Source organism: Homarus americanus, unplaced genomic scaffold, assembly GCF_018991925.1.
Source record: "Homarus americanus isolate GMGI-L3 unplaced genomic scaffold, GMGI_Hamer_2.0 scaffold32929, whole genome shotgun sequence".
NCBI classification, from domain to species: Eukaryota; Metazoa; Arthropoda; class Malacostraca; order Decapoda; family Nephropidae; genus Homarus; species Homarus americanus.
In genome coordinates this window covers 20111402-20136831 of record NW_024737097.1, presented here as the reverse complement: position 1 = coordinate 20136831, position 25430 = coordinate 20111402, and the positions used below count along the sequence as shown (strand labels likewise).

At 38.6% G+C, this 25430-nt stretch overlaps 1 protein-coding gene across 1 annotated transcript; it reads left to right on the top strand.

The window, feature by feature from the left end:
• Window positions 1-457: 457 nt before the first annotated feature.
• On the top strand, window positions 458-23174 carry LOC121873301. The gene is made up of 4 exons (XM_042376796.1): window positions 458-1182; window positions 11991-12230; window positions 14445-14537; window positions 21616-23174. Exons 1-3 carry the CDS (start codon window positions 1062-1064, stop codon window positions 14492-14494), a joined length of 411 nt encoding a protein of 136 aa, XP_042232730.1. The 5' UTR covers window positions 458-1061; the 3' UTR covers window positions 14495-14537; window positions 21616-23174.
• Window positions 23175-25430: the final 2256 nt, after the last annotated feature.

Here is a 25430-nt window from a genome sequence, read left to right as displayed (position 1 = left end):
AAATACAACACCTGTATAAGAATTTAACTTAAATTATGCGTGAAAATTAAGAATCGTGAGTGCAAGTAACCATTTTTCTCTAATAGGTCTAGTTGTGGTAATGGGAGGGGTGATTTATGTTCATTTAAGGCGAAATATAAAATAAAATGTAAAATTAACATTGATGATCAGGGCGAACGACAAAATAAATTATAGAAGTTCGGAGGCAATATAATATTCCAAAAACTTTCTTGTGGTATCTTGGTTAAACCATCTTGAACTATCTGCCACTGTTTCTGTAGATATATGTCTTGATTCTCTGTATATGCTGAACCACTGTCAACTTACATGACGATTAACTGAAACTTTATCTTTCTATCATCTATCCGCTCATCTTCCTTGAGTCGCCTTACTGTTTGTGTACATGTATACAGTTGCGTTAACAATAAAAATAAAGAATATGTATCTTTATCACACGTGACTTTTACAATTTAACTAAACAATGAGTTGGTCAGCCATGAAAATATTGCATGGACGAAATAAATCAAATAGGTGTTATAGATATTTTTAATCATACCATAAAGCGATACCTGGCATCATTTTCGAGCTAACAGTGTTTATTTTTCACAAGATGCAAGATAATATTTACACTGACAATAGAATTTATTCCACCATATATTAGCAACAGAAGAAAAAATCTCTTACGCTTATAAGCACTATATCAAAACGTAAAGTTGCATAATTCAAGAACTTGCCAAAACAATAAAAAATAAATAATACATGACCTCCACCAAGGACTGCCAGCTCTTATCGGTTTGGTAATTAACCCTTTAATCTAGTGTTAACCTAACCTACCCGACTTGTCAGTATCCAGGCATAAGCACATACTTACCTGCTAACATATGTAAATTCACCGATGAAAATTAAACACAGACAAATCTGATAAGGATCAGCCATAGCTGAAATTAACTCGTGAGTTTGGCACCTTGTTAACTACTGCGAGTTTTCTTCAGTCATACTTGACAGCCAGCTGCTGCCTGCCAGGCCCAGTAGTAGCCTAGCTCTCCAAATAACAGTATACAATGTCTCCACTTCGTCTTCTGGTGTTCCTGGGGTCAACCCGTGACGGTCGGCTTGGCGAGAACGTCGCAAAGAGCGTTGTCAACAGCCTGAAGCAGAGGAATCACGATGTTGAGTTGATAGGTAAGTCAATAACTGTTACCGGAGTTGTTCTTTCTGATATTGACGTTAGTTTCTTTCCTGACAGTGTTAGGCCGCGGCTTTCTCCATTACTTGTTTTTAGGCTTGAGTCCTTGTTTTATTATTATTAACTATTCTTTGTAAATATAGCGGGTTGTAAGTAAATGAGCAGTTTATATCTTTAGCTGTCGAAAAAAAGCGTAATGTGACACAAAAATGAAATATGTAACAGGAAGCACTTACATGTCGAGAAGTCAAATATTATAACTGAATAAAAATGCCTTAATGCACCAAAACATGTTTGTAATTTATTACAACGCACATAAATATTGAAATGAAAGTAAACGTTATGGTTATGTCAGTAGTGCAGCCGAGCCGCAGGAATGTGATACCCACTGCAGTAAACGATAGGACTGGGAAATGACACGAGCAAACCGTGCGAAAACGTAGTAGCTGCATGCCAAAGCTAGATAACTGTTTATTCAGTTCTATATATAAAAAAAAATGGATGGCAAACCACGCAGAATTGTTGGCAAACTTCCCAGTCAAGAAAAGCTTGTATTAAGAATGAACAGTCTTGGCAATATTTTTAGGCTATAGATATTTAGCTTGATGTTACTCAGGAATGTATATTATCATAAAATGACCAGAGGACATACTTATTTTTCCCCTGTACTGAAATATCAATTGCAGAAAAGGCGGAAAACGCATAGATTAACCATAACCAACTGTTCGTGTTTGCCCCCCCCCCCCAAAAAAAAAAAAAAATAAATAAATAAAATAATTATAATAAAAAAATCAATTTTACAGTTTATATTTGCTTTCTTGACTCCCTATGTCTTTTTAATGTATCCTAAAACTAAAGAGCAAAAATACTTTGAGGCGAGTTTTGTGTCCAATAAAGGAATTTAATGGCAGTGATGGATCTGCTGAGCACTCACTTATCAAAGGAAGCGTTCAAAAGTTTCACGATTCCGTTTAAGCTTTGGGACGGGTGCACTGAAGAATCTTAAATACTATCTCCCAACTTTTCCCTATACAGTATCACTTGTGTATGCCCGATTTATTATGGATGCACCAGAGGTAGAAAATGGGATTGAGTAGTTAATGAAATCACCGAGAAAAACGCGGGGCTTAAAAAGCTACGTGTAACTCCCTGGACGAATCATTCAATCAGTGACCTACTGTATCTCAGACCAGCTTTGTTGTCACGGAACATTTTCAGGAGAGTCGGTGGCTTTAATTAAATTGGTTGCGCCTCTGAAAGTGTCTGATATATTACAGAGCACTAATGATACAGGCAGGTTGTAGTGTAGCCTCAACAAGTAACATACTTGTTGTTTACATCAGGAATTGGCTCATCACAACCTCAAGTCTCCTGTTATATCGTTTAACAACCAATGGCTTATAAGTTCCCCCGGAAGGGAGTCCGCTGATCAATAATAATGTTGGCACAAGGTTGTCACTGTACAATAACGATGCCAGAGTGGTAGCTGGGCTGCTTGATTGATTTTGTTATTGTTTTTGCTGTTGCCTTTATTGATTAATCAAAGGGATTTCGTCTATTGACATCATATTTTTTTTTTTACGGGAATTAGCCCACCCGGGCACAGGTCAAACGACCCACAACGGAGCCTGGGGGGCGAAAAAAAAAAGAATGGAAAGAAATTGAAAATATAGAAAAAAAGGTTATACTGTATTAATCTACACCACGAAGATGCCGGAAAACCAGCTTTTTAAAGTGAGACAGATTGTAAGAGCAAGGAAACACAGAAGAAGGCAGAGCATTCCACAGTTTGGCTGTGTGAGGAAAGAAGGAGGTACTATAACAGGTTATTCTCGTGTGACTGACATCCACAGAAAAATGGTGGGCACCGCGGGCAAGACGTGTGTTACGAACCCACGGCCTTGCCGGCGGTACACAGGATGCCAAATCCACTGAACATTGCCCGTTAAAGTACCTGTAAAAGAGAGAGAGTGAAGCAACATTGCGGCGAAGAGAAAGGGAAGAGAGATTGTCGACTAAAGGAGGAGAGTTAATAAGACGAAATGCTTTTGATTCCACCCTATCTAACAGTTGGACAGAAGAAGAGCCACCCCTGATATGAGAGCAGTACTCCAAGTTAGGACGAATGAATCCCTTATATACTTGGAGCAACTGCTCAGGAGTGAAATAGCTGCGGCATCTGTACCTGTACAGCATTCCCAACTTTCGGGAGGCAGCTTTAGTTATACTAAGGATGTGTGATTTCCAGGACATATTGGAGGAAATGGTGAGGCCTAACATATTTATTTCAGAATTTGGGAGGATGATAGCGTACTGAAATGTAATTGGTGGGAGATCGTCTAATTTACAATATACTGTACCAAGTGTATGTTGTCAGCCGAATGACATCATCACACTGGTGAAATGTGGACAAAAGGATGTTATTATGGTATGAGCTGTAATATAGCGTGTAAAACTTAGCCTTTGTTAACTTTACATAAGATGACATGCTTAAAATCATTTGAATTCCACCTTCCAGGCGCGGTAGAATAATGGTTAGATGGAGTGGAACTGCCTATTGTTGAGACAGTTCCTGTGATGGAAGGTGCTAAACTGTTTTGAGCGGCAAGCCTTATCATATTAGTCATACTGTAGTGGTCGATAGCAATGTCGTAACTCTATAATGCCACTTATCTAACTATATACTGTATATTGAATTGGAGAATAATGATTTTACCTCGATATTACGTGTGTATTTTATAGTATAAAATACACTGAGCGAAGTATTATGGAGGTGGACGAAGGAGTGCGGCGTGGATAAAGCTTGCGGCCACACCTCAAGGTTATGGCGGCAGCATTTGCGGTATGACGGTGCATCTTTCTCTTATACAAAGTTTATAATCATGATGACTTTTCTTTTGTCAAGCATCGCCTCTGGCAGGAAGTCTGGACGTCTGCGATCTTGTATATGATTCCAATGTAATTTGATGGCGTAATCAGTACCAGCCCAAACGCTTTTCTAGTAATTACAGTACCTCAGTATTAATCACAGTATTATCTTAATAAAAATTCAGTGAAGCAGGAAAGTTTAAAGACCTTTGATCAGGTTTATCTCAGGGAATAAAAAGGTTTGAAATTTGCATCAATACTTTTATACATTAACGTTGTCATGTCTGGGTTTTTTCGCGAATAACTGCAAGACCGAGAAAAGCAGAGGCGATAGCTGTGGTGTCAGGATATGGTGATGGCAGGTTACTTATAAGTAGAATTCCTTAAGATGGTGAAATTATAAGAGGCCAGGTGCATCAGTGGAATCACCTGAAGAATAGCCTCCTCCCAGTTAAAGTTGTACATCAGCTATAACATCGTATAAGAGACAACAGAAACATTTGAAACTTATTGTGCATGATAGTGCTCTTGGCCAATTACTGTATATTCACTTTGGGAGATTTCTAGGATGGATGAAATACTGAAACAGGTGCACAAAATTACACCGAACATAACGTCACCCTAACCGCTCAAATCCAGTTACGTACTGTTGTACTAAATTACTAACGCCGTGTAAAGGTCACCTGAAGAAACTCTACCCCAGCTAATTTCACCTAAAGATTAACCACCCTAACGCTATTTGAGAATGGGGTTAGGATAGCGTTAGGGTGGCTACCTTAAGGTGAAATAAGCTGGAGTGGAGATTGTTTAGGTGATCCCGGGAAAAGGTGTGCGTGTGTTTCCTCGTTACGGTATGTGCATGATGGGTTGATTACCTACCTGTTCATATGAAAGTTACGTAACCGAGGTGTGGGGTTAGGAGCCGCGGCCTTAGCTTACCAGGGGAAGGAGCCTCGGCCTTGGCTTCCCAAGGGAAGGAGACTCGACCTTGGCCTTCTCGATGGCTGCGACACCCATCTCTCACTCACATGCACCGATACTCTATCTTACTTCCTTTAAATATAAAAGCTTCAGAATGGCCTAGGAAGCTCTTTGAAAGGTAATTTGTTAAATGCTAGAGTTTGGAAACACGAGAAATGCTGCCCCCCCTCTTCCTCTTACCCCAATCCACGAAACAGCCACCACTGAATACGTGCACAGAGTACTGGTCGGTTACGCCACATTAACATTATTGACGGTGGTGGTGTGACTGGTATCTGGTCTCTCCTTCGTAACAGACCCTCCCACCCACTCCTACTCCAAACCTTTGTGTTTCGAACAATTTTTCACGAAAGATAGAATAAAATTATTTCTCAAAAACATTGTAACGAGTTTTGATAGGAAAGAACTTTCATAGCTTTTCCCGTAATCACCTCTTCATTCAATGCTAAATTTAGGTAGCCACTATATTATCCCCAATTCTCGAGTTGGTGAAGAATCCTCTTCGGGGGTAGATATGCGAGACAATTAATGTTCTCTTGATTTGTGTTGCAATATCGTTTCGAGAATGGATTTACGTGGTAATCTTAAAGAATCTGCTTTTATGAAATATCCCAGAACAATATAGTTTGTTGAAAACCCCTTTAATGGTGGATCATTGTTCTGATTATCCGATTCGAAAGTCATTACGTTATCTCTTGTAACTGATATGTGAAAGTTTCTCATTAAACCTACTGCACAAGGATGGCGGTTAGAAGTGCGCTGAAATGTATTGAAGCTCTATCGTAACTTTAGCTGCTTAAATCCTGGTGGAGCTGCAAACATGGTAAAATTGATACAAGGCACTACAAATTACAACACAAAGAGTAATGAATTATTTAGTGGACATCTGGGCCTAATAGGCGTGTTTAGATTCCCTAAGTCATGGATATAAAATCTTTATGCAAGCCACATAATGAAATAAGCTATCAAATATTCAACAGGTGATTTTCTCATCAAATAACAAGTAAAATCTACTGCAGAAGGCGAAAATGAAAAGGCAAAGAATGATATGCAGGTGAGTGGTGAAGTGAATTCATATAATATGTCACTTTACTTTATTTAGAGGTTGTTATTGATGGTTTATTTGAACTATCGCCGTGCATAGTGATATTGTAACCTAATGACTAGAAGTGGTCACTAGGCTTCTCATTTCGAATGTTGAATTCGTACCCTATGGGTGGGCATATCAAGTAGGAGGTCACCCTAGGCCAGATAATATCATATTCGCCGTGTACCCTAAAGTCAAGAGTATCACCGGTCTGATTTACTTAGTTATAAGAATCACGAGGTCAGAGGCTACGAATGGAGGCGTAAATGTTACGAGTGACTATCCTGCGCGGGGTCAAATCTGAATCTGAAATCTGTTACTGACGAGTGTTGGCCCTGAGTCTTACTAGTCAAGGTAGAGGGTACGGTCAACCATGATAGCATGTATTTCACGTAAAATTGTATTAATTTTTCTTTTTCCGGTCACTCGCCACATTATATGGAAGTTGCCACCGTAACCACTTCGAGTTTTGATTAAAATATGAAGTTACCAAGGTCGCTTATCACTGATATTATGCGCATGTCGATGGTTACATATTTTGTACCCAGGGATATTATGTGTGCTGCTGCCCCCAACTTATCCTCTGATAACAGGAAAATTATAATGTACACTGTACAGTATACTTGCTCTTGTTAGCTTATACATGATAAATCCGTTTCCTAACCAAGCTGGCTGAAATTTAATATACGCTTAACTTGGCCTGTAATATAATTCGTGATAGCGTGAGTGCTTTAGCTAAGCTTGGGAATAACATACACTTGACTTTATCTCTACATCATAATAATAAGTAAGTGGTCAAGCTTTTTTTTTTTTTTTTTTTACGGTCACTGACCCACATCGGAGCCTGGGGGGCGAAAATGTAATAATAATAATTCAGATAAGTAAAATTTATATTAAAAAATACAAATATATAAATAATAATAACAATAATAATAATAACTGCAATAATAATAATAATAATAATAATAATAATAATAATAATAAACCTTAAAGAAATAAAAAATTAAAAATGATCAAGTGAGAAACAATGTATGTATGTTGTGTTGTCAATTGTAAGAGAAACAATTGAGACCCTGCAATTGTGTGTAAATGAGGCAGAATGTCAGATCAGCAACCTGGTGACTTGGTCACAATTTTCGTGATGCCATATGGCAGCAGGGTCTACCATTAGATAATACATTATGCTTCCAATGTCTTCCCAGGCAGTAGTACCTCCCTGTTTGGTAGCTGCCTACTACAGTGATAATGTCAAATTGATCTTGCGCATGTTTTTGACACGATGCAGGTGATAACGGGTGAAAATTTAAATTGACTTTACCTACTGATGGGTCGCCAGGGTAACTTCGTGTACGCAGGAGGTCAATCTTTGGCTCCTGTGGCTGTCAATCATGTTTTACCTTATCAATTTGCCATCGGCTTTGCCCATAGTAAACACACACTACTACTACTATTTTTTTTTTTACACGTGGCCTCCATCCTCCCCCAATAACCACACCTTCGCCGCCTAGCTGTGTTGAGTTAGTTGAGCCGCAAATCTATGCAGCATTCAGTGACTGTTGCCTCATAGTCAATATCTGCAACTGTTGTCGGCTTTGGGGCCGATGCTCCCGTTCCCCTGAGACAGAGCAAAGCAGACCTAAGGAGAGAGAAGGACAGTCGACATCTCATCCAGGCTGTAACATAACTTCTGGGCTGCTGCTTCTGTTCGGATAGCACCTCCGCGAGTCTGCCGTAGAAGCTTCTTGCACTTGGTCCCATCCCACCAGAGTTTGTGAACACCAGAGGCATGAAGCTGCATTGATCAACGTTCTGAATTCTCTCCCCGTATTCCCTTATCTTGCCGTTCTCGTTCCTCTTGCAGCATCGAGAGCTAAGTTACAGTGACATGCGGCCATGGGATAAAAAATCCTGATGTTAAAGAAGGCTCGCTGTCCTCGCGTCCAGAATCCTCGAGCACTGACGTCAACACGGGCTTCGTTGGATGTGTTTGAAGTCCTATGTTGAAAATTCTCACTGTCCAATGGAAGGAGGGTCAGTTCTACCCTGACATCACGACAGATTTCCTTCAACATATTTGCTGTAAGATCCCTTACTTCGTCATGCCTCATGCATATGAAGCCCCCCCATTTTCTTGCACACCATGGAGTGGTCGACGTCATAGGAAGAGCCACACAGGCATTGGGAAGGCAAACCTACTACTGGTCTACTGTACCTTAGAGCAATGGCATCTGTAAATCTTGCTTATTGAGACTGAAACCATTGCCCTTATCGGTAACGTAGTTAACCAGTTCGAGGCACCCACATCCTGCGCTATAGCTACTTTTTATTTTTCAAATTCTCTGGTATTTGCAGCATCAGTTGTTGCAACTTATTAATTTGGCCGTTCTGTCGTAATGGACCTTCGAATCTACTACTACTACTTTGCTGTCACTTGGAATCGAGTATGACGATCATACAAGATCTTACAAGACTCCCAGCAATGTAAGTTATATTCACCCAGGTCGTTTGGGTGGCAAATTATGAGAGGAGCTTAGTCACTCTTAAATAATGATAAATAAACACGCAGGCCATCAGCACCAACTGTCAAATCTTATCTCAAATATATAAACAAACACTAGGCACTGTCACCTCACCTCCTCCCCCACGCTCGCTGGCTACCTCCCTCCTTGTGTTCCCAGACAAAAGATTGGTGATAACTTTATTCCTCAAGGTGTTTATTTTATATAATATCTCAGACTAAAGTTAGGAGATTATAATTTGCATTGCTGGAATCCTTGCAAGAAAGCCAATAATTTGAATATAAACGTCATATGTTTTGCTCAAGATATAAAAATGTAGTACATTAGTGTACAATACTGTTGTACATTTTATAATACAGTATAAAGTCTTTCAACTGTATTTTTGGGTCGATTTACATAAATTTCTTTATTTATTTTCATCAATTTACATGCATACACCGTACTAAAAGAAACGTAAAAGAAATAAATGACAGTGTAAAACTGGAGTGTACATGTACTAATTTCATTACAGTACTAAAATTGTTATGTCTAGTGCAAATTACAGCATGTTGATATTCAAATTAATCAGTATCTTACAAGAATCCCAGCAATGTTAATTATATTCTCCCAGGTCATTTCACTGGCTTGTTATAAGAGAGAAGCTTAGTCACTTAAGAACTGATAAATATACAGGGTTAGACCTGGGCCTGTGCCAATTGTCAAACCGCTCCCCTCCCTCCACGACCCTCAGCAGGCTGAGCTGCTGATATCGCTTCTGGCTGGCTTGCTCGCTCTCCCCCATCTGCCCAGCTTGCTGGAAACCTTGTAAAACAGTGAATAATTTTAATGTAAACTAAATGTATTTTGCACGAGATAAAAATTAATCACCTGTATCACATTACAGTAGTGATTTAAGAGTAAAAGTGTATATGGACGTATATAGTATTCCACATACACGTAAGTATAAATACAAAGTTTATGTGATGACCCCGGACAACATCCATTTCGGTTAACGTCACCTTTCCAAGAAGTATCTACGTTAACCAGACCATGACTGTGTGTGTGTATATATATATGTATATATATATATATATATATATATATATATATATATATATACATATATATATATATATAAGAAAGTATATATATATATATATATATATATATATATATATATATACGAAGTATATATATATATATATATATATATATATATATATAATATTATATATATATATATAATATATATATATATATATATATATATATGTATATATATATATATGTATATATATATATATATATATATATATATATATATATATATATATATATATATATATATATATATATATATATATATATATATATATATATATACTGTATATATATAACTTCTCAACAAATACAAGAATGAATTATATGACTTACCCTTGAGCAACAGTGTCCACACTGATACGGCAGGCCTCCCTACACACGACGTCAGGTTGGTCATTCCTATGTGCTTCGGCTCTTCATTTCGTAACTCCAGTGGTGCTTTCTCTCGCGTCCAATGGTTAAGCGAGATTTTTTACGGTTTGCAATAAAATGCAATATTACAGTATATTAATATAGATATTCCTCCATGTATTGATACTATGACTAGTTACCAAGATACAGAGCACGATGAACATAACATGATAATGATAGTGAAGCCTGGAAGGGGTCATATCATAACTTGTGTGTATGTTGCCCCCTGAGAGTTACCATGGGCCTCCATGTGCCCAGGTGGGATGGTCAAAGTATTACACTATAAGTGTGTCAAATGAGGAGTGACTCATCCACATGTAATTTAAGGTTTTTGAAATATGTAATTAAATTAAACACGATTTTTCATATAGTTATGCAAATGAAGGGAAAATAAAAGATATACAGTAGATGGGGTGTGGTGGAAGCAGCGTGGTCTGGCACACACACACACACACAAGCGCTGTAAACGTTGTGTGGATTCACTGGGTGGTTTGGAAGTGTTTATTTCCATTCATAATTTCGTAACTACAACTTATGGTAATTTTTCTTCGTGTTCATATATAATGAAGATAATGCAGAGTATAAAATGCCATATACAATACTTATATATAATGTCATCTATATAGCCGTACTATGACTGTGTGTGTTCGTGCGTGTGTTGCCTCGTGATAGTTAGAGTGGGCCCCCGTCCAGAAAGGACACCGTACTAACCTCCAGCACTGACCCAGGTGGGCTAGAGATTATGGTTTCCGAGTGTACATGCACATTTATATATGCACATACACATTTACAACTGTAACTACACAACACGATTCATACCCCGGTCCTTACACATACTTGTACTTAGGAGGACCACATTATAAATAAGTATTACTAATAATGCTTGTGGTCTTTTTGATAAATGTTTACAGTATATATGTAGGCTTGTTTTGTAAAATCGAATATTCAAATATAAAGCTCATGTCAGGGGTTCACATTATTATTATTTACATAAGCATCAGTAATCTTTTTAAGGTAATATTGCTGCAATAAATTATTCATAAACACTTGGACATCTATAGAAGATACTTTTAAGTAAGCTCCACCAGCAACGTGCGTATTCGAGCCCCAACGTGAGGCAGGACTGTCACCCCAAGACCTGTTTCGTCATTTTCATAATACAGTAGTCTTATTGGGCAATGTGAGTCTGATGGGCCTGTCTGTGTAAGGCTAATTACAATTAATTATTTCATTTGGTGATGACTGAGCAAACATGACATGGATAAAATTATCCTTCATTACGATCTTTCCCCGCCGCACCGTCTTCCTGCCCAGTGAAGCCTCGCCCTCTCACAGGCTATAATTATAACACCTAAGGGAGGAGACAGTTTAGCGAAGGGAAAAAGTTGAAGTTCCACTTGCTGGTGACAGGTGACATTTGGGGGATGTTGTTTACAGACAGGCTTAGGGGTAAAACAAGACCTGATGGTTGTGTTGTGGACCAGAGCTACTGTCGCTTTGAACGGAAATGACTTGACACACACACACACACATACTTGAAGTTATCTCAACACCAAATTAAATATTCAAAGTACACCTGTTAAGTACTGTACTTCGTAGATTCTATCTAATAGTTCAGTCTCAGACATGGAAACGGTTGTCTGAAACTACACCTGCCTTATCGCCCCCCCCCCCCTTCCTGGTTTTGCACTTGCATGTAGATAGCCGATTACAAAAGACGTGCTTTACCAAATGATTACTGACTCGCTGCATTATTCACATACTGCATGATAAAGTAAGTGGAGTCTGGTAACAAATATGCGTGCGTGTGTGTATGGGGGTGATATATTGTACAGTATCTCAAAAATTTCTCTTTCAGATCCGCTAACATTAGGTTCCAATGGCCATGTCAGCCAACCTCTGCACTTTTACAAGGATCAGAGTCAAGCCCCAGAATGGATGATCAAGACAAATGCCAAGATTCAGGCAGCCAATGGCTTGATCATTGTCACCCCAGAGTACAACTGTATGTTGCCACCTGGTCTTACTTCCATGATGGATCAGTTCCCACCAGCCTCCTACAGATACAAGCCTTGTGGTATCGTCTGCTACTCCATGGGTGAGGTTTTCTTTATTTTGGTACAACTAACCTATGTTTAAGTGTGGAACGTAGTTAATATAAGCATTCCTACATGTTCTGTTAACTGTAGCCTACTTGTCGTTTACAAACATTAGCACTTTATTACTGTATTTACTTATCACCACTTATCAGCTTATTCAGGCGGTTGGAATGTTCTTTGTTACTTAATGATTTTTATTGTCCACTTTTGGTACAAAGGGAAACGAGAGTACTTGGAGGAAACCAGTAATGTTTGGTAAGGTCAAACTGGATAACAACTTCTGCACATCTGTCACAGACTGGGGATTGAACCCAGGACTCGGTTACAAAGACCAAGCACAATGCCACGGTAGGAACGATTCGTCGATTCCCCCCGGTAAATTGTTGAGAAACTGGTATAATTGTTCATAAAAGTGGACAAATATCACAAGAAAATAACAAAACCGCCTGACCGCCCAATGACTTAATCTAATAAAGGGGGTTAAATATAAATAAACATACCTGTACTGTACTGTACTGTTGAGTCTTTACTGCTTAACCAGTTAAGCTTTGTCTTACATCATTGTGAAATGCTGACACCATTTTGTTCTCCATTTTCTGAATTTTCTTGATCCATTTTTTACTGTAATTTCTTACTCACTCCCCAATTCTTCCCTTCTGTCTTTTCTTTTAATCCTCTCTCTCTGTCGACTCCTCCTCTCATTTCTCTTCATTTCATCTTATTCTTCCCATCCCTCATTTTACCCCCATCTTTTTCAATCTCAACCTACCTCCCACTGTCCATCTCCTCTCCCTCCCACGTTCCTAACCTCCTGCTCCCACTGGCCACTACCTGTATACACATCAGATAGCCAGGGTTGACTTATTTGCCCCACCTGGTTCTGCTGATTAGGTTGTAAACACAAATGAAATCTTGCAAAGTGGAAGGTAAATTTAATTCTTGCTTTTAAATCTGTATCTAGAAATCTTTAGTCCAACCAGTAAAGCACAGAGTGTACTATGTTGTACTGTGAAGGTGGCTGGGAGAATGTTAGTCATTCACTTTCAGGCATGACTGGTGCTGGGCTAGAGATGAATGGTTCACTTAAGATCTGAATGATGTCTTTAACTCATTCCTTACCTCCTTTTAGGATAAAATTACTTGGGGTGGGGGGGAGAATGTTCTCCAAATTTTAATAGTGACCTGAACTCTTTGTCTTTGGATTTAAGCACAGTATGTTGTTTGTATCCTTTCTTATAAACACAGGAAACGAACTTTAAGGGTAGAAGGCCCTGGCTATGACTTCTTTGTTATTATTACTTCTGTGTTTTACGTTTCAGTACGTTTAAGTACACATGTTTTTATCCATCTGGTACCTGTACTGTACTTTGATTTTATCTATAATTTTCCGAGTCTACAATATGACTCTTCAGCAGAATAAACTAATTGATGTTTCTTGTGTCTTCCTGCATTGTATTTGAATCAACTTCATAACACTGTTCTTGTCATGTATCCATGTATCTAGTAAGAGTTACCTGTGATGCACAATGTCAAATGATGAATGTCAATTGGGGTTAAGTAATCCAAGGTGGCCAGCATTCTCATTTTCATTGGATGGTTATATTCACCGTTTGTTTACCCGAATTGTGTTGGAACAAGAATTTTTTTGTCTCTGCCTTATCCTGATTATTTTACTAGACTCATTGTACCATTATTTGTATATAGGGAGCATGTAATTTAAACTATTAAGAGGCCCATGAAGATAAGGCCCTTAGCTTATTTCACCTGATGATTGAACACCATAATGCTACCTGGCAGGATTGTGTTAGGTTAGGTATAATGACATAAGAACATAAGAATGGAGGAAACAGGAGTAGGCTCATTGGCCCATACTGGGCAGTCCCATTTATGCCGAACCCCTATTGCTCATATATCCATCCAACCTATTTTTTAAGCTATCCAGGTTATTTGAGTTAATGATGATGTATGGTAACTTGTTCCATTACTCTATTTCCAAACCAATGTTTACCTATTTTATGCCTAAATCTAAATTTGTCTAATTTAAAACTACTGTTTAATCTTAAGGTATAATAACTTGGAATGATAATATAATATGGGATGTTAATCTTTGAAGTTTAATTTCAGGTTCAGAATGTGTGATCCCAAATTTAGTAATATGCAGAGTATCAGTGTATTGTGCTTTTATCCACCTCTAATGTATGTTTGATTTTTAGGTCCATTTGGTGGATTACGAGCAGCTGCTGTTTCGCCCCTTCCTGAGTGAACTTGGACTGGTGACCACACCTCAAGTCTGTGTCATACCTCATGTAAGGACTATCAAACTTGGCACAGTAGTCCTTGTTACTCCTCCTATCTGAAGGTGTTATGAAACTACATGACCTGCCATTAGTCTGTTATTATTGCATATTTATTTATTCATTTAAGTTGGGTCTTCATTTACGCGGTCAATTGAACCCGTGAGTACCGCCACAGAAACGAGAAATGCGTAAATGAAATAATATATGGGATTAATTGAAATAGAGACTGGGCAGACCCCCAAACTCCACTTTTTCCGACACAATACCGATACAATACCTACGTTGTAGTAAAAATAACATCTTAATTTTATGATGGTATGCACACACAATTAATATTTAAGAGAAATACAGTCACCGGTTAATGTCCATTTAAATAATGGATTCGACTCTTCCTCCCCCCTCGCTTGGCTCCTCCTCTCTGAGAAATGTTTGGGTAAAACAGAAGGCTTACATTTTTGTAATAAATAATACCAGACTAAAGTTAGGATAATATAATTGACATTGCTGGATTCCTTGCAAGACCAGGAATATTTTGAATATAAACGTCATATATTTTGCACAAAAGATAAAATTTTGGCTCTTTCTAATCAAAATTCTTACATTAGATCTAATATTTGATGATGTTTATATTTAAATAATCACAATCTTATAAGAATTCCAGCAATGTAAATTATATTCTGGCGGGTAATTTGTATGAATTTTATGAGCTAAAACAAATATCTTAGTAAATAAACAAATTATACTTCATCCGCCGTAAATGACCAAATTTACCACGTAATTAAAGCATTTCATTCTGGCAAGGCACCGCATAAATGACCAACGGTAAACAAACACCGCATAAACCCAGACTCAACTGTATTTGATTTTTGTGTTTGTGGATCCATTTATTGTCACGGATTTGACTGAAGAACAATTTTGGGACATGACCAAGCTCTTGGAATAGTCCTGTGCTTGAAGTTAGTCACCAAACATTGTCTATAAACTGATGCTATGTCTTAGTTGGCTTCCATGCAAGCTGTTGGTATTGATCATTTTACAGGGTATTTAATTAAATATTACTCCTCTATTAGGCAGAAGCGTTACACTAAACATAGTAAGGGAAACTTTTACTTTTACTTTTATCCGTAGGCCGCTTGGGCGATCGGTCACGTCTCTGTTACTTTTCCTTTTCTTTTATCCTCTTCATCAAATGATCAGCTCGTTAGTCACTTGGGCGATAGGTCACGTCTCTGTTACGCACTGTTGGCAAGTACTGGGCATGCACCGGCTCCTGAATGTACCTGAACCTGCTCCAGTGTTGGTCAAGTCTTGTCTTGAAAGAGCTCACACTCGGTGTAGATTGTTCCAAGATTTCACAACTATCACTCCGAAAAAGTTTTCCCTCACAGTTTTCTGGATTTGCGGATTCTTCAATCCTTAGCTGTGACCCCTTGGGGGGCGAGCGTTCGCCAGTTCCAAGTAAGGACACTTGACTGAGTAGTGCCCCTTGAGATGCTTATACGTACACCTCAATTTGGTCACCTCTTGCCCGTCTGTAGTACAAGCTAGGCAAGTTCAGGCGCTCCATCTCTCAGGGTAGCTGAGGTGCCGAAGTGCAGGCACCAGTCTGGTGGCCCTCCTTTGAACATTTTGAACCAACTGACAGTCCCTAACATATCTCAAGGACCAGACCGGGTGAAAGTACTCCAGATGGGGAAGCACTTCATTCTTGAAGATCATTATGAGGGACGAACCGTCTAGATATCTGAACGACCTTCTTATAAGACCTAATAATTTATTTGCCTGTTTCACCTTCTTCTCGCAATGGCCCTAGAGCTTCACCTCATTGTAAACATACACACCTAGGTCCTTCTCACATTCAGTCTCAAATAGTGCAGTTTCTTCATCCTGTTGGGACATATGATATGCCTCCTTACTGTTGGTATGCCCCAGGTGCATCCTCTTACACTTCGTGACATTGAATCTCGCCTGGCTGGCTCTTAGGTTTTGCCTAGCATAGATAACCACACCCCTCTTGCAATTTTCTTGAGAAAGGTTCATAAATGAGTCATATCCAGCAATACTGAACTCACATTCCTCTGGGTATTACTTTACACATAGCAAAATAGATATTAATTTCTTGATTACAACATTACACACTCATTATATTACTTCATGTCAATACTGATGATTATATAACACACTCGACAAGATCCAAAATGAAGATATTATCAGACACATCTTGTTAGTTCGAATTGAACAACATGGCACTTTAACTAGCATTCAGTGGTTGTACACCTGGCTGGTGGACTCAACTCCTATTATCAACAGTACCGCTGGGTCCAATACTTAACATGAGGTAACTATATTTCTGCTAGTTGATCCCCAATCATAGATACCAATACTGCTCAATACATATAGCTAAGATCAATGGACCGGGCAACAGTGTCAAGACTGAGTCCACTGTTCGCGGCAGTTGTTTAGGCCGACAAGTGAAGCTCGCTCGCCAGGAGCGCACGGCATTCCCTGGGTAATCTTGTCCTCGGATTCTTATTTCGCCATATTAAAGACATCCTTCAAGAACCATCTTGCCCATAGGCGGCTACCACACCTCGGTGGTGGTGACAACACAATCAGTGCCTGGAAATGCGTTGAGGAAGAGTCACGAAAGTGTGATTTTTCCTTGTGCATCCATATATACGTGAGCCTGGGGCAGTTCCGGCCCACGCATGCATACCAGAGAGGCTGATCTCACCAACAACAGAAATTCTATTCACCTCGGTCGCTGTACAATCGACTATGAAAATCAGTGTTACGGGTCAGGCTAATCTTCCACGTCTATCCCTATATCTTTTATCTTTTTTCTTTTATCCTCTTCACCACTGATCGGCTCGTTAGCCGGTTGGGCGATCGGTCACGTCTATGATTACTTTTCCTTTTCTTTTATCCTCTTCACCAAAAGATCAGCTCGCTAGCCGCCCGGGCGATCGGTCACGTCTCTGTCACGCACTATTGGCAAGTACTGGGCATGCACCGGCTCCTGAATGTACCTGAACCCGCTCCAGTGTTGGTCAAGTCTTGTCTTGAAAGAGCTCACACTCGGTGCCGTCACAACACTTTCTGGTAGATTGTTCCAAGAGTTTACAACCCTCACTCCGAAAAAGTTTACCCTCGCAGTTTTCTGGACTTGCGGCTTCTTCAATCTTGAACTGTAACCCTGTGTGGGCGAGCGTCCGCCAGCTCCAAGTAAGGACACTCGACTGAGTAGTGCCCCTTGAGATGCTTATGCACCTCAAATAGGTCACCCGTTGCCCATCTGTAGTATAGGCTAGGCAAGTTCAGGCACTCCAATCTCTCAGGGTAGCTGAGGTGCCGAAGTGCAGGCACCATTCTGGTGGCCCTCCTTTGAACATTTTCAACCAACTGACAGTCCCTGGCATATCTCAGGGACCAGACGGGGTGGCAGTACTCCAGATGGGGAAGCACTTCACTCTTGAAGATCGTTACGAGAGACGGACCGTCTAGATATCTGAACGACCTTCTTATAAGACCCAATAATTTATTTGCCTGATTTACCTTCTTTTCGCAATGGCCCGAGAACTTCAGCTCATTGTCAACATACACACCTAGGTCCTTCTCACATTCAGTCTCAACTAGTGCAGTTTCTTCATCCCATTGGGACATATGATATGCCTTCTTACCGGTGGTACGCCCCAGGTGCATCCTCTTACACTTCGTGACATTGAATCTCGGCAGCCATTTCTTCAACCATTCTTGGAACCCACAGAGGTCCTTCTGCAGCTCTTCACAGTCCGCTTGGTTCTTGATTTCCCGAAATAACTTGGCGTCATCGGCAAACATTTGTATGGAGGAGTGTACAACGTCAGGCAAGTCATTTATGAAACAAACAAACAACAGCGGGCCCAATACACTTGTGACAGGTACGGATGACGTTTTTGTGCCATTAATCACCACACACTGCTTGCAGTCATGTAGAAAGTCTTCTATCCACGCTGTCAGGAAAAAGGTGAAATGGACGTTTTACCCCCACTAACAACTCTACTTACAGGAAACTACAAACCACAGCCAAGGAATTCTTCCTGAGATGAGCCATTAGGTCTTGGAGATTTTCAGTTTGACAGAATCTTTTCAGGAGATTAATGACTTTCTAAAATAGACAACTGACACTAACCAAACTTCAAACATCCGATTCTTTGATGTTTGGGCATCAAAACAATCTAACTTCATTAGCACTTGGAACTCATGGCTATCCCCAAGGACGATATAAGGATATGCCACCCCTACTGACAAACTCGACACTCACTTACTTAACAAGTATTACTAACAATAAGGACAGTTGAAGCTTTCAACATCACTCACAATGGATCTTGAATGTTCCAACTGTAATCAGACATATCTAAGTTGCCTCAACAATTGCAACCTCAATTGCAATTTCAAATTCTGTCATTACTAAGGAATAACGAAGTCTCGGGTGCACTCTAAGATTGAGAGAAAACGGAGGACTCAGGCATCCTGAAGTGATGAGAAAACAGACTCTTCAGACAGGGAACATAAATAAAGAAAGCATAGCTACACGTTTTGTGGACTATTGAGCGTAATATGAATCATCTGATTTTACGTTAACTGACGTGTATGACCGTGGTCATTACACTGTGTACACTGTATCTCCCTGTGAATGGTGTATTGTAGGCACAGTTTCAGTCCATGAGAAAGCACACAAACAAAATAAAATTTAAAGTCTTTGTGGCACCTATAACACGACTTGGTTTCAGTTGGCAGTGGTGCCTTTCCAGCTTGCTTGCCAATCTGTATTCACTTTAAGTTATTTACAACCTCTTCTGCAGTCACTGATGTGACTATGAACTGATTTAACTAAAGGCACAGTACTACACTCCCTGGTTGATCTTTATCACAGCCGTGACCACAACTCCGTAAAAAAAAATAAATAAATAAAAGCTTTGTCATATGTCAATGATTTTGTGGTTGTAGGCCTCTTGACCTTGGCTGTATCTCCAACTCGGTGGAGACTGAGTTTTGAGTTTTTAAAAATACAATCGCGTCTAGCATTAAAAATCCTTCATCGATTTGCACTTTCACATCACTGAGACGATCTTCATGAACTTATGTAATCACCGTCCAATTTCTGCCGCTCAACAACGAAGGCCCGAATGCTGAACACGCTTTGTTACAGACGCAACACGACCTGACCCGCGCCTAACTTTAATAAAGACATGACAGACCAGAGATGGTAATTTAGTTTTTAACTGCATGCCTTGCATTGCTTCAAATTTGATTCTAAGAAAGACATTAACATTGATGATTGGTATAGTGAGATACTGTATGTTATTTATGAGAGACTGTGTCTTAGAGGCATTGTTATTTGTACTCTATTAAAGTATGGACTCCAGGGCTATATTAAGTGCATTTACAGTATTTAAGCAATCTACTGGGAAACTAGACTGAGCATGGGCACTGGAGTGACTGGACTGGTAGGGTAAATTTGTGCAAGTTTCTATTTTCGGTAAGACAAAGAAGAGAATAGGAACAAGAACTTGTCTTTAAAGCTCTCCAGCATGGATGTGAATGTACATGTAGTGTGAATATGAGTCATCATTTACTGAACATGGATGGTGATGGCAAAAAAGGAGATGATGTAGGAGCCAAAATAATCAGAGACAAAAAGTTTAAAATTTGACATTGAGCGCTTGATACTCTAGTCTCAATATATCAGGAGTAAGATAAGATTAACCAAAGTTGTCAGAAGAACAGTCAAGTTTAAGTAATGATAGTGAGCAAGTTTGCAGTGGAACAGCAGGAATATATATATATAGTATCATACTACCCGGTAAGTATCAGAGGTGGCAGTTTTTTTTTTTTTTTTTTTATGACTTACAGTAATACAGTGCTTGACCCTTAGTGATACTGTACTGGTACTTGAGATGAGAACTATGGGTCACTAGTTGAAAGGAGAGGATGGATCACCTTTTTGGGGGGAGAGGGGGATGCTCTATGCTGGATATTGGCTCATTTCCAAGATGAAGGAACTGTAGGAAAAGTGCAAGAAAGGGTAAAAAAAAAAATAAAGTTCACTATTTATGATTGAGGATGAGACATTGGATATCGGGTCTTTGGGCTTTGTCTAGATCTATACTGGAAAGAATAGAAAGCACTAGACACGTAGAAATTATAGTTGATTGTATGGGATGAGAAGAATCCACTGATGTAGTCACTGAGAGTAGGGTACATTGTTGTCAGGACCAAGGGTTGAATTTTTCTGGTAAGCAAATGTGGAACCTAGATGATTGACTGTGGTGACTATTTAATGGTTGGGGTAGCAGAAAGGGGAACATGGTGGGTTTGTGAAAATTATCATGAAATGCTTTGGTTAATTACTAAAGGGGTTTTCCCATTTGTAGGTTCCGAATGAAGAGATTGTTTTGGGTTTAAGATTTATTTTTTTTTGTTAAGTCTGTTTGGATGGTTGCAATAAGTAATGTAAGTGTTGTGGTGTGAGATTCTTGGTTTTTGTTACGATAAAGGTTGACCAGGGTGAGGATCTTGGTTTACTGTACAGTATTGTCAAGTAGAGTTGAGGAGAGAGCATCTTGTTAGATTGAATGGTTTGTGAAATGTTGACAACAGAAGTGGATGGATATATGCTGAGGCTTCAAGTAGAGTAGAAATAAAGTCTCTCAAACCTAATTAGTCAACTGTCATAATGCCAGAGAGTGACTGACAGGCTTAGTGTATGCAGCTGATATGATATTGCAGCTCTAGCCTTCACCTTTGAATGGGAATTATTGCACCTAAGATCTCTTTATAAGCATTTTAGTTTAGTAAGTAGATGCAGCTTTTTGGTGTTGTAGTCTTGCAGCCATTGTCTAGGAGCCTAGGAGTTATTGGGGTTTTGATCCTGTTGATATGGTGAGTCACGAGTTGACTTGGTGACACACAATGTATGAGGTTAAGATAATGAATTGCTTAAATGCTTTAATTAAATTGCTTCCTTCTCAAGGTCATAATGTTTTTGATGTGCACTGTAGTCTATAAATCTCTTTCTATCTTTAATCAGATATTTGTTACACAGGTACAAGGGAAGTTCAATGATGAAGGAGAATGCCAAGACGAGAGAGTTAAGAAAAACATGGAGAAAGTCATAGATGAGATACAGTGGTATGGGTCAGCCATCATGGACAAGATCAAGGCTGATGGCCTCCCTTCCTAAAGCAAAAGTTACCTTTGATATAACACAGTATAACATTTAAACCCAGATTGCTACATACTAAAGAGTCACAATGCTTTTAAACAGTATTTATATGAGTTACTGCAATTTTCAGTAGATTCTCTAACCGTACTAAATGATGGAACCATAATTTTGACTGAGTGAGATTAAGCAAACATTGGGGTGCTAGAACAGGCAAGTGAAGTACTGTATTATTTATACTGTATACTAAAGATGATTAATGGTGATTCATGCATTTCATTGGTAAGTTTTGTTGGTAAATCAAATACAGTAGCCACTTCTAATATCTACTAGTCAATGAACAAGCAAATAACAGTGTTCAATATGCCTGATCATAGCCATCTATAAGTCTTTTAAATACTGTACAACCCTTACAGCTCTGTTGTATTATGGTACTATAGTAACTTTATAAAACATATAGTAAAGACTAAAACGTCTACTTGATTAAAATGAACTTAATGCCATTAATTTCACGCAAGATTTTTCTTAGATGAGTAGATAATGTATGATAAGGCAGTACAGTATAAATTAATTGATCAGTTTTATTCCGTATTTCCATGTTAATCAAGCTAGTGGTAGCGAATCTAACTAATGGGCTGCAACATGTGTAACCGTAGGACATAAACTTCTTTCCAGATTAGGGGGTATTACTAAAACTTTCTTGGTTGATATTAGTAGGTATTTAGGCTATTTTTTCTATATCCTTCCCAAATGTAGAAGGGCATATTGTACTGTGTTATTTCCTTCTGCCCCTCAGTACTGTACATGCACTTTTCTCAAACACTGGATCTGTCACTGTCTCACTAAAACAGCCATGAAACTATGCTTCCATGTGCTCCTTAAGGATTTCTATAGTATCACCTCGACAAAGATCTGTTTGACTTAGTTTGACACTTGTTGACCTTGAATTCTCCATTTATCTTAAAAAAAAATATTAATTTTAGGTGATTAACCTTTGCACTCAATTTGCAAAGCAGGACATCTTTGTTTTATAAACATGTTTGAAAGACTCCGTTCCTAGTTTCTTTCAATACTGTTTATACATACAGTATAAATGTATCTGTATTGTATATGTATGTAAGTTTCGGTAAGTTTTTTAATTTTGGTGTTTAATGATTCTGAAATAGAAAGTTGTTGTTGAAGAATATATTGCCCAATTGTATGTTTCTTTTAGGTTTTGTATTTACTGTACTGTATTGCAGACCTGAATTTATCCGTAATTTTCATCAATACAATTTAATGGCATTCAACAATTACAGTACGTGTATTGTATTTTAGTTTATAACCTCTGGTGTTTTGGGATGAAGTACTGCATGTGGGTGTTTTTATTGCACACTGTATTCATTATTATTGTTCGGTTACCTGCATATTCATTTTTTTTTTGTAATAAATTATGAAACTGATTTTGCAATACATTTTAAATGTTGGTGCAAACACTTGTATTTAAATTCATGGTATTATTGCATTTACACACCGTTCATTCCTACCACTAATCTATCATCATATTCGAATAAGACGTCTAATTATAAGATAATTTTCATCTATTACATTACTGGCGGAAATGTATAATAACGGAGATAGCATATCCAAAATGTTCACTATTTTCTTCCATTAATCTTCCTCTATTATCGCCTGCCTCACCTCCAACACTGCGTGTCTGCGTGTCTCATGCGTTTCCTTCATAAATCATCACACGCATGCGTTCCCGTACATGTCACGCGGCCAATCAAAAGCGTTTTTGTTTTTGCAACCAATTAAAATGATTTTGGGTTTAATTCGCAGTATATTTGGCCCAATCAAATTAGAGTTTTATTTTGAGTCTCTCATATTTTGAAATTCAAGTTTAGTTCCGACCATGGAAGCCTGCGATGGGTGTCACTTAAATTATATAGAGCTGATTGCGAGTTTTTGGGGAAAAAAAAACGAAGAAACTATAGCATTTTTTCAATCGTATGGTGTTCTACCAACCTCAATAAAGTGTACTAAGAGCAAGACTGAATGTAAATATCACAGACTGAATGTAAATATTGCAAAGACCAACATATGTGGCGTTGTGTAAGAATCTCAGAATCCAACAACGAACAAGAACCAGGCCAATAAGGTAAGAAATAGGTGATTCCTTCATATGGTGAAAGTCAGTTAGGTTAGGTTATTGTTTTTTTTGGTGTATTTTGCCATGATTTTTTTTTTTTTTTTGTAAAACGTCCAACGAAAAAAATTCGATAAAAAACCCGGCCAATTTCCGCCAGAAATGAAGGTCATATTTGGTCTAAACACGCACAAATACACTAGAACAATATATTTTTTACTTTCTAACAGAACGGTGTGACGATGCAAATTTACCAAATTCATTTTGTGGGTCTTTTTTATACAGGAAGAAGTATAAAAAATAGAAACCAAAGCAAATGGTATATCAATTGTTTTACACTGAAGCTTTCATCATATGAACGAGGCTTCATCTCTTCATACAGAATGTGTGTCTTCACCAAACTCGACAGATGTGATCACTCTGCATAGTACTTTAGGAAGGCTGCCTTATGAATACCATTTCTTGTGATTAAACTTTCCTAAAGTTGGCAAATAGGAGATTTTATGGTGACATGATTTAGACACACGATTTTTAAATATATAGAACGTTTCCTTCATCCTCATTGCCACTTGTCTGCTTACTGGCTAGTTGGTCAAACCTTTTCACACCAAAGTAGACAGGGTCCAGGGGTCATATTCACAGCCTCTACAATCTAAGACCTCAGTTAACCAATACAATATAAAACACTGTCACATTGGGCAGTGGCTCCCTAGGAACAACCATCCATCCTGTGTTATTATTTCAGAAATTGTAGAATGGTTTATGAATATGATCTACTCACTTGAGGAAGGTAGAAAAAAGTGGAAGGAAACAATAGTTGTATAGAATATTCGAATGAAGTTGTTTGTTTTATTATTGTTTGTTCGAAAATAAAAGCATTCTCTGTGATCACTCTTACTAACCGTCTAAAATAACCATATTTAAGCCAGATAGAATACAAGTGAGCATTTCATTCATAAACTTCACTGTAAACTTTTAGTATTTACCATGACAATATTAGTTAAACAGTGAAAAAACAGTTGCAGTACCCTGAGCATGAGCCCTCGAGTAAATAAAAGTTTGAAGATGTGAAAGGTAACTGACTTTTTCTTTCTTTTTCTCTTATCCTCTTCGCCGCTGATCGGCTCGTTAGCCGCTTGGGCGATCGGTTGCGTCTCCATTACGCACTGCTGGCAAGTACTGGGCAATGCACCGGCTCCTGAATATACCTGAACCTGCTCCAGTGTTGGTCAAGTCTGGTCTTGAAAGAGCTCACACTCGGTGCCGTCACAACACTTTCTGGTAGATTGTTCCAAGAGTTCACAACTCTCACTCCGAAAAAGTTTGCCCTCACAGTTTTCTGGACTTGCCATATACATTACCACTAAGCTGATCTTCTCCAGGAACTGCTCTGTACAGAACACCTACACCAGTTAACAAATTGGCATGGGAACATCAACAGTGATGTGATTGAGACTTTATAGATTTTTAATACCCAAAAGAGCTAAACAGCCTAGAGTTTTAACCCCAACACAAACTTTAGACATGACAGGAGCAGAACATTTAAAAAATTGGGGGACAGGATGCTAAC

Bases quoted from the DNA above. Each gene is read 5' to 3' on its own strand.
- LOC121873301 (XM_042376796.1), top strand. From the start codon at position 1,062: ATGTCTCCACTTCGTCTTCTGGTGTTCCTGGGGTCAACCCGTGACGGT. The intron at 1,183-11,990 runs GTAAGTCAATAA...TTTCTCTTTCAG, and splicing joins TCACGATGTTGAGTTGATAG to ATCCGCTAACATTAGGTTCC. The intron at 12,231-14,444 runs GTGAGGTTTTCT...TTTGATTTTTAG, and splicing joins TATCGTCTGCTACTCCATGG to GTCCATTTGGTGGATTACGA.